This window comes from Nanorana parkeri, unplaced genomic scaffold, assembly GCF_000935625.1.
Source record: "Nanorana parkeri isolate BGI_ZX_2015 unplaced genomic scaffold, ASM93562v1 scaffold2745, whole genome shotgun sequence".
Lineage (NCBI taxonomy): Eukaryota > Metazoa > Chordata > Amphibia > Anura > Dicroglossidae > Nanorana > Nanorana parkeri.
This window is the reverse complement of record NW_017309013.1, coordinates 17,532-34,695: the sequence shown is the minus strand read 5'-3', so window position 1 is coordinate 34,695 and position 17,164 is coordinate 17,532. Positions and strand designations below refer to the sequence as shown.

General features: G+C 49.0%; 1 protein-coding gene across 1 annotated transcript in view; it reads left to right on the top strand.

The window, feature by feature from the left end:
* CCDC191 (coiled-coil domain containing 191) overlaps positions 1-16,728 on the top strand; it is a 24,441-nt gene extending 7,713 nt beyond the window's left edge. Inside the window, exons 7-17 of the mRNA XM_018574116.1 lie at positions 626-779; positions 3,324-3,514; positions 4,844-5,081; positions 5,611-6,071; positions 8,081-8,193; positions 11,942-12,024; positions 13,920-14,021; positions 14,514-14,657; positions 15,079-15,231; positions 16,162-16,316; positions 16,578-16,728. Of these exons, the coding sequence (XP_018429618.1) occupies positions 626-779; positions 3,324-3,514; positions 4,844-5,081; positions 5,611-6,071; positions 8,081-8,193; positions 11,942-12,024; positions 13,920-14,021; positions 14,514-14,657; positions 15,079-15,231; positions 16,162-16,316; positions 16,578-16,728 (1,945 nt within the window). The remainder of the gene's footprint in view (positions 1-625; positions 780-3,323; positions 3,515-4,843; positions 5,082-5,610; positions 6,072-8,080; positions 8,194-11,941; positions 12,025-13,919; positions 14,022-14,513; positions 14,658-15,078; positions 15,232-16,161; positions 16,317-16,577) is intronic.
* The last annotated feature ends 436 nt before the right edge of the window (positions 16,729-17,164 follow it).

Sequence of the window (17,164 nt, the reverse complement as noted above, 5' to 3'; positions counted from 1 at the left end):
CATGATCCAGTGACAATTCCCCTGACAGCACCCACCCCAGAGCCCCAACCCTTCCGCCCCTGGAGGACATTGCCTCAGGGGGTGATTTAACTAGGGACAGCCCTGGCCACAGGCATGATTTCCAGAGGCAGATGCATGATGGGGATTTGTAGTTTTACCACAGCTGGAGGGCCAAAGTTTGGCAACCCCCTGATGATGTGTGGGACACAAGGTTGGAGTTGGGTGGCACTGGGCAGTCATAAGCTGATATGTGGTAATAAACCCACCGACATGATTCACACTGACGCGATCACGCAGAAAATGGCATGTGGGTGTCGAGGGGACCGGGCCCTGTGCTGCACATGTGTCTGGTCCCCCCGGACCGGAAGTGCCATCTAGATAGCCCGTAAAGAGTGACTTTAGAAGAGGATAGTACAACAGTGCTGATCATTATTAATCATGTGAGGACAAAGAACACGCAGGTACACATCTGTCAGCATGCTGGTGGATATTCCGATGTTTTCAGAGATGACCTTTAAATAGCAGTTTTGGGGGATATCTTGGGGTGGATGAGACTGAAAAGTTCCGGTCAGATTTTTCTGCTAAAGCTCCCTGCCAGTTATATGTTGGTTGTGTTTGTGTGCAGAGAGTGGAAGAGACAGCAGAAGGGGAGTAAAAGGATGGAGGAGACGGTCCACATACAGCAAGGGGTCCAGGAGCTGGAGTCCGAGAGAAGAACCCGGGAGAGGCAGGCCAAGATCCAAGAGCTGCTCAGCCAGGTTTATGCCGACAATCACATGGTGAGAAATCTTAAAGAATAGCTACGATGGTAAAGACAACCGCAGGCCGATGATCTGATGATGTGTGCGGAACAATAAAGTTTAATTGAAGCGCTGAGATCATCAGTGTGCGGCCATTCCTTTGCAGTCAAGCTTGTGAGGGCAGCATGGGCGAGTTCCCATCCTGCCTGCACCTGACTTTCCAGGCTCTGGCATATGAAGCAAGCATAAGAGCGGCAACCCTTCCTGCTTCCGCTATAATGTTTTTTTATTACTAATTATATCAATTTATTTTGTTAAATCATCATTCAATGCAAAGTTCACCAGAGAAGAGCACTATGAGGACAGCAAAAACTGCTTGCTTTCAGACACCCTGCCTCTGATTGAAACATCATGTGGAGCCTTATGAGGGGAGGGAGAAGAAGTCACTGGGTTCACACCAAGCAAGGCGCATCCCTAATAGGCACTACAAGAAAAATGTTTGTGTCAATAGAAGAAATACAGATTTATAAATATGGATCAGCAAACAGACATGTTCACATAAATAAAGAAATCATTAGTAATGTAAAATGTATACACTGATGTGGATGAGGGCAGTTATATCTGCGCATTACAAATACATGATGGACTCCCTGCTTCCATGATGTCTATGAACAGAGCCCTTTAACAGCAAGCACGGGTGTCAGAGGTATCCCGAATTTGTCTTGGGTCCTGGTCTCTGGCTTCTCCTATACTTGCAGCAGGATTTGGCGAGGATGGCCATTGCTCTGTGTATCATACATATAGCCACCAGAACAGTGGTGGTCAGCTTACTTGATATAGGGGACCTTAAAGTGACATTAAACCCTCAGATTTTTTAACATAAACCAATACTGTAATGTGCGCCTTACTGTAATCCATGGTAGTTTCCCTTCTCTTTGCTGCTCTTCCTTTTAAATCCTCATGGCTTCTCATGCTTGGGGAGAACTTCCCTTTGCAGCTGAGTGCCTCTTCCTGTAGTGCTGGCTCAGGTTGTGAACCTGCACACAGACACCGTGTATCCATTCCAGAGACAAGGCAGTCTGCTGCAAAACAGAAGTTCTGCCCAGCATGAGAACAGATACAGATTTAAAAGGAAGAGCAGCAAAGAGAAGGGAAACAACCATGGATTACAGTAAGGCGCACATTACAGTATTGGTTTATGTTAAAAAATCTGAGGGTTTAATGTCACTTTAAGTGTGGCCCCTGACATCAGCAAAGGGCCTCAGATAATAATCAGTGAATGCAATACTACAGAAAGCTGTCAGAGACTGCAGACATGGCTGCCAGGGGCCGCACAGTAAGTGTCAAAGGGCCAAAGTTTGGGCACCAGGGTGCACTAGAGTATGCGGTGGTCAGTTTACTTGACATAGGGGGCTCAAGTGTAACCCCATACATCATATCAAGTAAGCCGACCACCACTGTGGACCCTCTGACATCAGCAAATGCCTTTAGATAATAATCAGTGACTGCAGACATGCCTGCCAGGACCCCAAGGGGTGCACAGCAAGGCCTCATTCACACTGGAATCGGCCCACACGTATAGCTCCATGCTGCGTGCACGGCAGTATCGGGCAGCTCCTGGGAAGGACAGGCGCTGCGCATGATTAGTACGCAGCCCCCGTCCTTCTCTATGGGACTATGCGGCCGTACGTCCCCCTACGCTCACCTCAAGTGCAGGTCCGTAGGGGTGTGTGTTTCCTGGCTAGATGCAGACAGGATCCATCTTGTAAGCGTACGAGTACGCTCACCCGCACGGACGTGCCGGGCGGGTGAGCGTAGGGGGGCGTACGGCCGCGTAGTCCCATAGAGAAGGACGGGGGCTGTGTACTAATCACACACAGCACCGGTCCTTCCCGGGAGCTGCTCGGTACGGCCCTGCACGCAGCACGGAGCTGTACGTGCCGGCCGATTCCAGTGTGAATGAGCCCTATGTGTCAAAGGGTCACAGGTTGGGCACCAGGGCACTAGAGGATGCGTTGGGACAAGGTTTTCTGGCAACCAGGGTGAAGATCAGAAAGGGTTCCCCCCTGCAAAAGCCCAGACAGGTAATGCTCGTGACTGGACCAGTGCAGGATGCAGAAATAACAGCAGCTGTCCCTCCGGTCTTGGGGTTACCACCTTTTGGCCCACATAAGTTTAAATGGGATTGGAAAGGGGAGGAGGGGATTGCAACGTCTTGATGCAATTGTAACGCTTATGATGCAAATTTTAGTCTGACCTTTGTACCTTTTTATAAGGGTGAATATCATGACCTGTCCAATACTAGACAACTTATTTACCTGTTAGATGTGTTTACCTGCCCTGACCCTGATGAAGCTGCCAGCGTGCCACAAATCATGTTGGTGGTGTTGTTACCCTTTGCATGACTGATGAATATTTACCTTCTGATGAAAGTGCCTCTAAGTCTCTTGTTTGACAACGATCTCTCCTGCTGACCTCATCTCCTTTCACTTCACTGGTTGTGAAAAAGGATGGACTAGAGGAAGCCATGGATGTCACTGATCCAATCAGGCCTCCGATCTCACAGCAGTTTTCTTTCTGCAGTGCTTACAGAAGTATTTCTCTGCCTGGTACCAGCTGATCCTGGAGCGTCGGGTGAAGATGGGCAAAGCCCGGGCAATGGCAGACTGGAAGCTTCAGCTGAGGACATTCCGGGCATGGAGGCAACACGTGTGGTCACAAAAGCTGGAACGGGAGACCCAAAAAACGGAGAGCGAGCTACGAGATCAAAACAGGTTTGTGACCGATGCTCCAAATGTGTGAACAACGTAGGGAAGTATTAGAACTCCTGATGGGATGACTGCTGTCCCAGGCTCCGTTAGAGAGATTTCCCCTCACTTCCTGTTCCTGACAATGGTTTCACTGGTCAGGAAGTTAAGTAATATCTGTATCAGGGATCCAGACAGAAATCAAAATCTGCCAGGGCCCTATCCTTCCTCTGCTCTGCTAAATAGGGCGGCACAGTGGTGTAGTGGTTAGCACTTCTGCAGCCCTGAGTTCCTCTGGTTTAAATCCTGGTCGGACATTTTCTGCATGGGGTTTGCATGTTCTCCCTGTGCTTGCGTGGGTTTCCTCCGCGCACTCCCGTTTCCTCCCACACTCCAAAGACATGCTGGAAGGTAAATTGGCCCTGTATGTATGCATGTGAGATAGGGACCTTAGATTGTAAGCTCCTTGAGGGCAAGGACTGATGTGAATGTGCACTGTGTAAAGCCATCGCTTGCCAAACTCAACATGCCAAGCTAAAATGACTGCACAGCAAAACATTGTGGATGCTGCAGCCTGTATGGTGCTGTGCGGCCCCCGTGTCAATTAGTAGGTAGTTGGTCGGGGCAGTAAAAACACGGATCAAGCCCCTGTTTTTACTTGTGATGCCGATACTGAGTATTTGGGTGAGGCTCGTACTCGCCCAAATGCTCCGATACCGGCAGTGCTGTAGGGGAACATAGTTACATAGTATTTGAGGTTGAATAAAGACATAAGTCCATCAAGTCCAACCTGTTGTGTGTGTGTGTGTGTGTGTGTGTATAGGTCCATGAGTGTTCTCATTCTTAAGAGTACCTGTACAATTGTGCATTTCGGTCTCTCAGGAAGTCGTCCAAAAGCCTCTTGAACGATTCCAGATTAATTGCGGAAATTACCGCTTGAGGCAGCGAGTTCCAGACCCTAACCGCGCGAACTGAGAAGAACCTCCTTGGCCCCTTGTGTTTGAATTTTTTTTCTACCAGTTTTAGGTGGTGTCCTCTAGTCTTTGTTACGGAATTAATCTCAAAGAGTTTGTTGCTATGACTATGGAACATTTTGTACATGTAAACATGTTTAAATTTAGTATGAGCCAGCTCATTGTTAGAACCATGGAGCCATCTTCCTCATTGTTCCAGCTCATTGTTAGAGCCTACCTTCCACGCTGCCCTATATATGTGTAAAACCAATGCAAAGTGCTTTTGCTGCTTTTTCAGAACATATGAATACTTTAGTGGGCATTGTCTGGGCACAGGTTCACTGCAAAGCCCGCTTGGTTCCTAAAGTTCTGCAATGCATCTGACCTCCATCTTTCCCTCCAGGAAACAGAAGGTGGCAGTAGAGAGCTACCACAAACGCCTCTTGCGTCACTGCCTGATAGAGTGGCAGCTCTGGTGCCGAGCAGAGAAGGAGAAGAGAGAGCTGGAGGCTCGAAAAGAGGAGACCAAGAGGAAGATGGCAGCTTTGCTGGAAGCGGCCTCATCCACGAGGGGCAACAAGATGAACGGTGAGGGCGACACTGAGGTGACCGCCCAGAGCCCAGAAACCACTGAACAAAAGGTGAACTTTCCTTCTGCATTGAAGATTCAGGTATATGAATTGGAGGGGATCTGCACTCAGGAGTGACAGGTAAAGTTGATATATCCTTGGTGATCCTGCCATGTTTAGGCACTTCCTGTTATAGGATGACAGCGCCACTCTCTACCAATTGTGCTCCTTCGTTGTCACCTGGTCACACGCTCTCCAAGTGGAGGTTACAAGCAGCAGTGCCAACTTCACTGTTGTCGCAATCAGGTACCCCTCCATGAGAAATGCCTGGTGGCCACCGCTGGGGAGCCAGGGTGCTGGACGGATGCAGTTCACATGGCAAGGGCGCCTCTAGATGGTGCTGACGAGTTGTCAGCGCCATCTAGGGGCGCTAGCGCTGTGTGAACGGCATCCACCCGACTATACACCAGGACAGAACTTTTATAAATGAACCCCTTAGTGATGTTTAGTTTTATTTCCCATCTCCATGCAAATATTAATATTCGTTTTGGTGCCATCACATGTGATCTGATGCTTCTTCTTCTTCCATATTGGATTTCAGGGGGAAGAAAACGGCAGCGCAATCAGCAGCTGTCAGACGCCAGGTCCTCACATGACCTCCCCGGGACCAAAGGCTCCTAAACATGCCTGGCAGGTGACCAGGCAGCACGCGGCTCTCACCTCCGATGAGCTGAACCAGCAGCGGATGAAGCCCAGCATCACCCCTCGGACACCAGCCCCCCAGAAGAAAGGTGCCCCCTATGGCGAGAACTATGAGAACCGGCACCAGTTCCAGCAGCTGATGATCGAGGAGCAGAGACGACAGCTCCAGGAGCAGAAAGAGATGATACAAGAACTGATGGAGAACCAGAGACTGATGATTGTAAGAGGGGAAGCCAAGAACGCCAGCGCCGTGAATGCGCAACTGTTTGGCCGTGTCACCGCAGCGAAAGTGACCCGAAGGAAGGAAAGTGGCCCATTGAATGAAGAATCTTCCGCTGCCAAGCAAGAGGCACCCCGGAGGTATGACTTAGAATGGGTCATAGTTTATGTTTCCTCATATATAAATATATTTTCATATGTGTGTGTATGTATGTATGTATGTATGTATGTATGTACGTACGTACGGGTGTGCCTGCAGGAATGTCCAGGTACTGACGAGATGCCCCGCCCCCTGCAGAGCCCGCACTGTACTGAGAGCCGCGCATTCCTTGTGACAGCCGCTGCTTGAGTCAGTGAGAGGCGTCCCCGGAGCCTCCGTGCCGCTTCAATGACAGCCCAGCCAGCACGGCATCAGAGGGGCCCGGGGAGCAATTGCGGACCACCAAAATTTTCTTGCAGACCACCGGTTGGCGACCGCTGTTACAGTGTGTACATCACAAAACCTACTCTGGGAACTTTTCTTTCCTTAACGCAGAACTCCAGGCATCAAATAGTTCCCCCCAGTCACCTACCACTGAACAATTTACATTCTTTTTATCTTTAATTTCTGGGAAAATGCCTTCTTTTTTAGTAATGTAATGTGGACCACTACATTGCATTACTAAAAAAGAAGGCATTTTCCCAGAAATTAAAGATAAAAAGAATGTAAATCTTTTTTAGTAATGTAATGTAGTGGTCCAGTCCCATTCTACTTCTTCCTATGGCAATGGCCAGGGAGCAGTGGCGACACAGGGACTACATGTCCCAGAAGTCTGTGCGGTTCAGGCTGCGGGTGGGTGCGGCTGTAGTACTGGAAACTACAAAGGAGTGTTCACAATGACAGCTGACTGTGACAGGAGGTGGCTGCTGAGGCTCAGTGTTGTGCAGGTGGGAGGTACCCCGCATGTGGAACATGGAGCTGTAATGCACAGGAAAGAAGTGAAGTCAGGACCCCGTCTGCAGCAAAGATAAGCAAAAATATACAAATTGGAGTTCTGCTTTAAATAGCCCCCCCGGGAGTTTAACATAAAACCCCCCAGCTCTGGCATCCGTTGAATGATGCTTCCATGAGAGACTGAGCACATACCATGAGTGCAGGGTGTCACCGATCTGCCCCCCAGAGGAGGGGTTATTATGGCACCCTGTGATCACAGTATAATGATGCAAAAATCAGTGCTGACATCATCATGTCTGCCCTGCTCTTTGCATCATTGGGTGAAGATCCGAAAAGAAAAAAGACCCTCTGTATCATGTGATCAGCCTGTATCATGTGATCAGCCTGAAAAAATTGTTGGGGGGTTGCTAATGGCTGTATCGTGGGGCAGAGGGACAGCGGTGCACTGGGTGGTGGCAGAGGGGAGAAACTATGGATTACAATGTCCCGAAGTCATGTGACCTGTCAGTCCCATCAGCTGCCGAAAGCTGCAAACTTCACATTCCTATACAGTCATAAAGTGGCCCTATCAGCACAGGGTCACTTTTTACTGGCCGGATCTGTCAGATACCTCCCCTCCCCCCCTATGTCTCACGCAGTGGCTCCTCCCTCCCATGGCTCATGGGCTCATACAAATGGTTACCACCCCTCCCTATTTTTCAGGGACCATTTTGAGGGGTCTGTCGTCAGCAAACATTCCCTGTGGTGTTCCTGGCAGTAAAAAGGTGGTGCAAGATTCTGCGAGTGTGCCTAGAAATAGGGGCATGATTCTGTGGGTGTGGCAAGAAATAGGGGCATGATTTTGTGGGTGTGGCTAGAAATAGGTGCATGATTCTGTATGTGTGGCTAGAAATAGGGACATTATTATGTGGGTGTGGCTAGAAATAGGGGCATGATTATGTGGTTGTGGCTAGAAATAGGGGCATGATTCTGTGGGTGTGGCAAGAAATAGGGGCATGATTATGTGGGTGTGGCTAGAAATAGGGGCATGATTATGTGGGTGTGGCTAGAAATAGGGGCATGATTCTGTGGGTGTGGCAAGAAATAGGGGCGTGATTTTTGGGTGGTGTGGTTAAAACTAGGCATGGTCAGTAGGTCATAGTATCATAGAGTCTTTTATCGGTTGTCAAGCCCAATGCTGTTCCATGGTTTGTCTTTTATTTTTGTGTCTTCTCAGATTATCCTTTTCCTCTCTTCAGTCTGAGGGCCCAAATGGCACCCTAGGCCAAGGCACGATGCCCGCACCCCGGAGGGCCAGCGTCTGCTCCACCCCGCACCCTGCAGTGAGAGGTAAGCATTATATTGTCCGATACAGTGGCGTCTCCTGCTATGCACATAAATCTGACCTCCGGCCTCCCCTTCAGTCTTCTACCGCGTTTCCCCGAAAATAAGACACTGTCTTATATTTTTTTTGGCTCAAAAAAACACACCAGGTCTTATTTATTTAAGCCACACTTATTCATGTACACAAATATGGTGATCAGGGGTGCCGTACCTGTCCAAGAGCAATTTGCTAACCCATCGCTGGCCAGAATGAGTGAGGGCGCTTTCACTATCGATTCCTCACAGGCGGAGTGCATTTGGTATCACTCCACCTGTGACTTTTTTTTTAATGTGCAACAAAATGTACAACAATCTAAAGTTATTTGGTATCACTCCGCCTGTCACAGTAACTGGCGCTATAGAGGAAACATCGGCTTATGCGGCTCTGCTCCCTCCGACGCCGCCTCGCCTCCTCTAGCGCTGGCTTTGTTGGTACCGATTATTCTCTCCCGCGGCTCTTCAAGTTCCCCCTTATGCCACCACCGGCCCTGGGAAAGGTCACAACTAGGTCTTATTTTCGGGGTATGTCTTATATTTTAGCAATTCCCAAAAATAGTACTAGGTCTTATTTTCGGGGAAACAGGGTATCTGACCTCCGTCCTTCCCTTCAGTCTTCTATCTGACCTCCGTCCTTCCCTTCAGTCTTCTATCTGACCTCCGTCCTTCCCTTAACCCCTTCATGACTGAGCTAGTTTTCAGGTTCTGTTCATAAATGACTGACACATTTTTTACATTTTTGCGGTGTGATTCTTCCACGGCAGTAATATACTTTCTTACTAAATGTACCCACACATTTGTGGGTGTGGCTAGAAATAGGGGCATGATTATGTGGGTGTGGCTAGAAATAGGGGCATGATTATGTGGGTGTGGCTAGAAATAGGGGCATGATTCTGTGGGTGTGGCAAGAAATAGGGGCATGATTATGTGGGTGTGGCTAGAAATAGGGGCATGATTCTGTATGTGTGGCTAGAAATAGGGACATTATTATGTGGGTGTGGCTAGAAATAGGGGCATGATTATGTGGTTGTGGCTAGAAATAGGGGCATGATTCTGTGGGTGTGGCAAGGAATAGGGGCATGATTATGTGGGTGTGGCTAGAAATAGGGGCATGATTATGTGGGTGTGGCTAGAAATAGGGGCATGATTATGTGGGTGTGGCTAGAAATAGGGGCATTATTTTGTGGGTGTGGTTAAAACTAGGCATGGTCAGTAGGTCATAGTATCATAGAGTCTTTTATCGGTTGTCAAGCCCAATGCTGTTCCATGGTTTGTCTTTTATTTTTGTGTCTTCTCAGATTATCCTTTTCCTCTCTTCAGTCTGAGGGCCCAAATGGCACCCTAGGCCAAGGCACGATGCCCGCACCCCGGAGGGCCAGCGTCTGCTCCACCCCGCACCCTGCAGTGAGAGGTAAGCATTATATTGTCCGATACAGTGGCGTCTCCTGCTATGCACATAAATCTGACCTCCGGCCTCCCCTTCAGTCTTCTACCGCGTTTCCCCGAAAATAAGACACTGTCTTATATTTTTTTTGGCTCAAAAAAACACACCAGGTCTTATTTATTTAAGCCACACTTATTCATGTACACAAATATGGTGATCAGGGGTGCCGTACCTGTCCAAGAGCAATTTGCTAACCCATCGCTGGCCAGAATGAGTGAGGGCGCTTTCACTATCGATTCCTCACAGGCGGAGTGCATTTGGTATCACTCCACCTGTGACTTTTTTTTTAATGTGCAACAAAATGTACAACAATCTAAAGTTATTTGGTATCACTCCGCCTGTCACAGTAACTGGCGCTATAGAGGAAACATCGGCTTATGCGGCTCTGCTCCCTCCGACGCCGCCTCGCCTCCTCTAGCGCTGGCTTTGTTGGTACCGATTATTCTCTCCCGCGGCTCTTCAAGTTCCCCCTTATGCCACCACCGGCCCTGGGAAAGGTCACAACTAGGTCTTATTTTCGGGGTATGTCTTATATTTTAGCAATTCCCAAAAATAGTACTAGGTCTTATTTTCGGGGAAACAGGGTATCTGACCTCCGTCCTTCCCTTCAGTCTTCTATCTGACCTCCGTCCTTCCCTTCAGTCTTCTATCTGACCTCCGTCCTTCCCTTAACCCCTTCATGACTGAGCTAGTTTTCAGGTTCTGTTCATAAATGACTGACACATTTTTTACATTTTTGCGGTGTGATTCTTCCACGGCAGTAATATACTTTCTTACTAAATGTACCCACACATATTATATATTGTTTTTTAGAGGACAGATAGGGCTATATAATTATATCACATATGTGTACCTAACCCCTCACTTAGTTTGAATAAAATAAAAAAATTAGGAAAAAAACTAGAAGAAAACACTTTTTTCACAAGTTTTGATTATTATTTTTTTTTTTAAAATTTTTTTATATTAATTATAGTATAAAAAATATATTTATATATAATTTATATTTTCCTAATTTTGTTTTACACTTTATTTTAATTTTTTTACACTTTGTAAAAAAAATAAAAATAAAATAAAAAAACTTTTTTTTTTCTTGTCAGTTTATATCAAGCAATCACTATGACAGCTTGATAAATTAACTTTTTTATTTTATTTTTGGCTATTAGGCTGATCCAAACTTAGGAACAGCTAATAATAACCTTAGAGACTGATCCTGACTTTAGTCAGATTCAGATCTCACTAAAAGCTCTTTGATCTGTGCCTAGACGATCAGAACTGATACATTTCACTAAAAGATACATTGTATCCTTTCAGTGAAATGTATCTAAACATCGGGCTCTCGAACTGTCAAAACAAATAGCAGAGAGGTGAGTCACTGCTGCCTCTCTGCTATTTTCAGCTGTCAAATACGGGATCGCAAATTGCAGTCGTGTATTTGCATGTAACAGCTTCATTCTTTCATTAATGAATGCCTCAATACTGAGACATTAATGAATGACTGTTAAATGCTGAGAATCAGCAAATACCGGCATTACAAAGCCTGATATAACTCGTCACGTACAGTGTACGTGGCCAGTCATATAGGCACAAAGTGCCGGGACGTACACTGTACGTCTCCCGTCACGAAGGGGTTAAAGGAGAACTATGAGGGGGGAGGGGGGTGCTTCTCCCTCACCTCATAGTTCTAGCCGACCTGTGACAATGAGTCTGTCACAGGTCCGCTCAGTAGATCGGGAAGTGAGCGAACACATACCGGCGTACGCTGGATTCCCCTCTCCCCGCTCCGATGCTCCAGCGCTGACTGGCGGAACGGATGGGGGAGGGGGCGGGTACAGCCTCTAGATAGGCAGAGCCAGCTGTCACTCACGCAGCTGGGCGGATCCAGACATAATTGTCGGGGATCCGCTTCAGATGCGGCGTTTCAGTATATGGAGAGCTGTAGCTCGCGGTATACTGAGCCTAGGGCGATAGGAGGACGCTAGTTTGTGTCCTCCCGTTACCCTAAGGAGAACTATGGGGAAAAGCCCTGACCCCATAGTTCTCCTAAGTCTGGCACAGTTGTAGCGGCTCCTCTCCTCTGATGTCACTGCACACTGAGAGCTTCTCACCATGTGCATTAGAAGCTGCAGCAAGTCACATAGAGCCCGCCTCATTTCCTGGCTGGAGGACGTCCAGTATCATGTAGGACTTTCCTCCCCAGCCTGACTGCCCCTGGTCCACCCTTTCATTCATTGGATTTCAGTTCTTTCAGTCGGCTGTGGTCCTCTTGTGTTGCAGCGATGGAGGAGAGAGCGGCCCAGCGAGAAGAGAGGAGGAGGTTGCTGGAGGAGGTGAAAAGGAGACGAGAGGAGGAGAAGTTGGTGAGTCCTGTATTGAGTTTGTGTGACCCACATGAGACATTTCATCACAGCAGCCAGTGGTACTGGAGGGGTCAGAGAGTGACACCGGGGCAAAGGCCCAAGGCCTACATTGTATTTACTGAGCTTACCAATGAAAGAGAAAATGTCCCAGGCACGCCTTCTGTCCGATAGTCATGTGTATAGTGGGTGACTGCCACCAGCCTGTAGTATGTCCGCAGTCTCCGACCCTCTCCTGTAGTATGTCCGCAGTCTCCGACCCTCTCCTGTAGTATGTCCGCAGTCTCCGACCATCTCCTGTAGTATGTCTGCAGTCTCTGACCATCTCGTGTAGTATGTCTGCAGTCTGCATGTCCCCATTTTCTGACCATCTCCCGTAGCATGTCCCCAGTCTCTGACCATCTCCTGTAGCATGCCCCCAGTCTCTGACCATCCCCTGTAGTATGTCTGCAGTCTGCATGTCCCCATTTTCTGACCATCTCCCGTAGCATGTCCCCAGTCTCTGACCATCTCCTGTAGTATGCCCCCAGTCTCTGACCATCCCCTGTAGTATGTCTGCAGTCTGCATGTCCCCATTTTCTGACCATCTCCCGTAGCATGTCCCCAGTCTCTGACCATCCCCTGTAGTATGCCTGCAGTCTCTGCCCATCTCCCGTAGCATGTCCCCAGTCTCTGACCATCCCCTGTAGTATGCCTGCAGTCTCTGACCATCTCCCGTAGCATGTCCCCAGTCTCTGCCCATCTCCCTTAGCATGTCCCCAGTCTCTGCCCATCTCCCATAGCATGTCCCCAGTCTCTGACCATCTCCTGTAGCATGTCCCCAGTCTCTGACCCTCTCCTGTAGCATGTCCCCAATCTCTGACCCTCTCCTGTAGCATGTCCCCAATCTCTGACCCTCTCCTGTAGCATGTCCCCAGTCTCTGACCCTCTCCTGTAGCATGTCCCCAGTCTCTGACCCTCTCCTGTAGCATGTCCCCAGTCTCTGACCCTCTCCTGTAGCATGTCCCCAGTCTCTGACCCTCTCCTGTAGCATGTCCCCAGTCTCTGACCCTCTCCTGTAGCATGTCCCCAGTCTCTGACCCTCTCCTGTAGCATGTCCCCAGTCTCTGACCCTCTCCTGTAGCATGTCCCCAGTCTCTGACCCTCTCCTGTAGCATGTCCCCAGTCTCTGACCCTCTCCTGTAGCATGTCCCCAGTCTCTGACCATCTCCTGTAGCATGTCCCCAGTCTCTGACCATCTCCTGTAGCATGTCCCCAGTCTCTGACCATCTCCTGTAGCATGTCCCCAGTCTCTGACCATCTCCTGTAGCATGTCCCCAGTCTCTGACCATCTCCTGTAGCATGTCCCCAGTCTCTGACCATCTCCTGTAGCATGTCCCCAGTCTCTGACCATCTCCTGTAGCATGTCCCCAGTCTCTGACCATCTCCTGTAGCATGTCCCCAGTCTCTGACCATCTCCTGTAGCATGTCCCCAGTCTCTGACCATCTCCTGTAGCATGTCCCCAGTCTCTGACCATCTCCTGTAGCATGTCCCCAGTCTCTGACCATCTCCTGTAGCATGTCCCCAGTCTCTGACCATCTCCTGTAGCATGTCCCCAGTCTCTGACCATCTCCTGTAGCATGTCCCCAGTCTCTGACCATCTCCTGTAGCATGTCCCCAGTCTCTGACCATCTCCTGTAGTATGTCCCCAGTCTCTGACCATCTCCTGTAGTATGTCCCCAGTCTCTGACCATCTCCTGTAGTATGTCCCCAGTCTCTGACCATCTCCTGTAGTATGCACCTCTGATCTATGTGTTCTGTACATGTGGGGGAGCTGTCATTGAATAAATAACAGAAATGAATTGTATCCTGGTGTAATAACAAGTATATGACTGACTGTGCCTGTGATTCCTCGTAGGCCCAGCTGAGGGCAGCAGAGGAGCAGCGGATACAGATGGAGGCGGCAGAGAGAGAAGCCGAGCTGCAGAGGAAGAGAGAGGAGAGGAGGCAGCAGAAGCTGGTACACGTGTCATATATCATTGTAGAAATCACATATATGTCATATGACCATTGCAGGGGGTGTGTTGGCTGAAAATGGGTTTAGTGTAAACTCGGAGTATTCTAATAAGAGAGCGCAGAGCTGCCTTTACACTCCCTGTCTAGATTCCAACGGTCCCATCTCTGAGAGAGGGAGGGGGGTGTTGTCCCTCCTCTGACTCATTCAGCTGTGTGTGTAATGTGATATTCCTCGTGGGCCAATCAAAGCAAGGATCACTTGATCCTGCCATAAACTGGTGCAGTACTGAGCCCTTCCAGTCATTGAAGTGATTGCAGAAAGGTATCTGTAATCTGTCTGCATCCAATAGCTGATGTCTCGGTCACCGATTGGCTGCATGATGGGTCGGGAGGTCATGTCCTTGTTGTCTGAGAAGCATGTGGCCGCCCTGCACCTGCAGGACCAGATGGGTTTATCTATTAGAGTCCTGTCCTTAATATTTTCTGTATTTACCAGAAAGAAGAGGAGAAGCAAGGGCGCCTGCAGAGAGAGAAGGAGCTCCAGGAGGTGGCGGTGTCGCACTACAAGCGGGCACTGCTCAGGTTCCATGGCCTGGCGCCTTGGAAGAAACTGATGGCGCAGAGCCGGCAAAACATGGAGGTAAGGGAAGGTTAGGTTGGGAGAGATTGGGTCATGTCACCATGGCAGTACTGGAAGGTTAGGTTGGGAGAGATTGGGTCATGTCACCATGGCAGTACTGGAAGGTTAGGTTGGGAGAGATTGGGTCATGTCACCATGGCAGTACTGGAAGGTTAGGTTGGGAGAGATTGGGGCATGTCACCATGGCAGTACTGGAAGGCTGTGTTATAGGAAGTTTACTAATGAACACGGGAGGTTGGGTGGGGAGAGATTGGGGTATTACAGACATTTTCTCTCATGAAGAGATGGGTGCCGGGTTAGATGGAAACGGGTGAGAAGGAGAGATCTTCTGGGCCGTCCAGTATATGTCATATCTATACTAATGGAGCTTTCTGTGTATGAAATGCATTGTAGAAATGATCTGTATTGTTCCTGTGCACAGCGGGCAGAGTCTCATCACCGCACCGCCCTCCTGAGAGGCTCCCTGCGGCCCTGGTCACACACTGCCAGAGCCATCGCTGCCCAGAAGAGCCAATGGGCAGAGCGGCTATGGACCACAATCCTATTACGGAGGGGTTTCCGCAGCTGGATAAAGGTGCGTTCAGGGGGCTCCATCGTCTCAGATTGTAGTACACGGGGACGGGAGTGTTCAGGTATTATCATTGTATGTCCTGTGATTAGGAAGACACAGCGGACCTCCGGAGTCCTGAATATAGGAGACTGAACACTAAGGCAGCTGCTCCTCTCTCCTCTGCACCTTCACTACACCCATTCTACCCAGTCTAGTGGATGATGGGAGATAATGACATAAGTGTACTTAATATAACATGACAGTGTGTGTCTGGTCAGATAGTGGAGGAGGAAGCAGTGCTGGATCAGTAATCTGTATATAAGGTGACAGTGTGTGTCTTGTCAGATAGTGGAGGAGGAAGCAGTGCTGGATCAGTAATCTGCATAAAGGTGACAGTGTGTGTGTTGTCTGATAGAGGAGGAGGAAGCAGTGCTGGATCAGTGATCTATATATAAGGTGACAGTGTGTGTGTTGTCTGATAGAGGAGGAGGAAGCAGTGCTGGATCAGTAATCTGCATAAAGGTGACAGTGTGTGTGTTGTCAGATAGAGGAGGAGGAAGCAGTGCTGGATCAGTGATCTGTATATAAGGTGACAGTGTGTGTCTGGTCAGATAGAGGAGGAGGAAGCAGTGCTGGATCAGTGATCTGTATATAAGGTGACAGTGTGTGTCTGGTCAGATAGAGGAGGAGGAAGCAGTGCTGGATCAGTGATCTGTATATAAGGTGACAGTGTGTGTCTGGTCAGATAGAGGAGGAGGAAGCAGTGCTGGATCAGTGATCTGTATATAAGGTGACAGTGTGTGTCTTGTCAGATAGTGGAGGAGGAAGCAGTGCTGGATCAGTGATCTGTATATAAGGTGACAGTGTGTGTCTTGTCAGATAGAGGAGGAGGAAGCAGTGCTGGATCAGTGATCTGTATATAAGGTGACGGGGAGGAATGATATTGTCTTCCAGTACAAGGACTACCTGTCTGTCCAGGAGGAGAGGGCACAGCGGCGATACACGACCAATCTTCAGAGAAAAACGTTAATCGCCTGGCTGAACCTGACACAGGAGGAAAAGTTCACCATGTGGGAGAAGCAACGGAGCGCGGCAGAGCACAGCCAGAGGTAGATGTGACCGCGGTGTCTGTATCTCTGTCCTGTAGTGATGACGTCACCGCTGTCTCTGTATCTCTGTCCTGTAGTGATGACGTCACCGCTGTCTCTGTATCTCTGTCCTGTAGTGATGATGTCACCGCTGTCTCTGTATCTCTGTCCTGTAGTGATGACGTCACCGGTGTCTCTGTATCTCTGTCCTGTAGTGATGATGTCACCGGTGTCTCTGTATCTCTGACCGGTGATTATAAGATATCATTGTGCACATTGCAGGAGGACTCTGCGCTCTGCGTTCAGGACATGGAGACGGTTCCCGGGACGTATGAAGGAGTTGAGGTTGAAGGAGGAGAGGTTGGAGTCCCTCAGGATGAGGGTGGCCGAGATTCTCCCCGACTTCCATACTGGAGGAGACGCCGCGCGCTGACACTCACCTCCCGGGTATCATCCAGAGCCGGAGACCCCGCCCCCCTCTTCGGGGTGAATGTAAAACTGGCAATTTTTATACATTTTTTTATTAGATGTGATTTGGAATTTTCCGTTCCATTATAATATCAGAGGGAGACAAACTCCGCCCCTCCAGCTGCGGCGGAACTATACACGTATTATATGGCGGATTGGAGTATATTTGGATAGAATGAAGAACCCCCGGTCCAGCGTTCACATTGGGAGGACACGCCCTCTCTATTTGTCCCGGGGGAATTCCCCTTTAATTGGATGAGGTGCAGACTCTGGTCTGATCCAGTTGCAGTGTAATGTGTGCGGTTTGATTGTACGATCCCGCGTCGCATTGTCCCGCGTCGCATTGTCCCGCGTCGCATTGTCCCGCGTCGCATTGTCCCGTCTTTGTAAGCGATCAATGT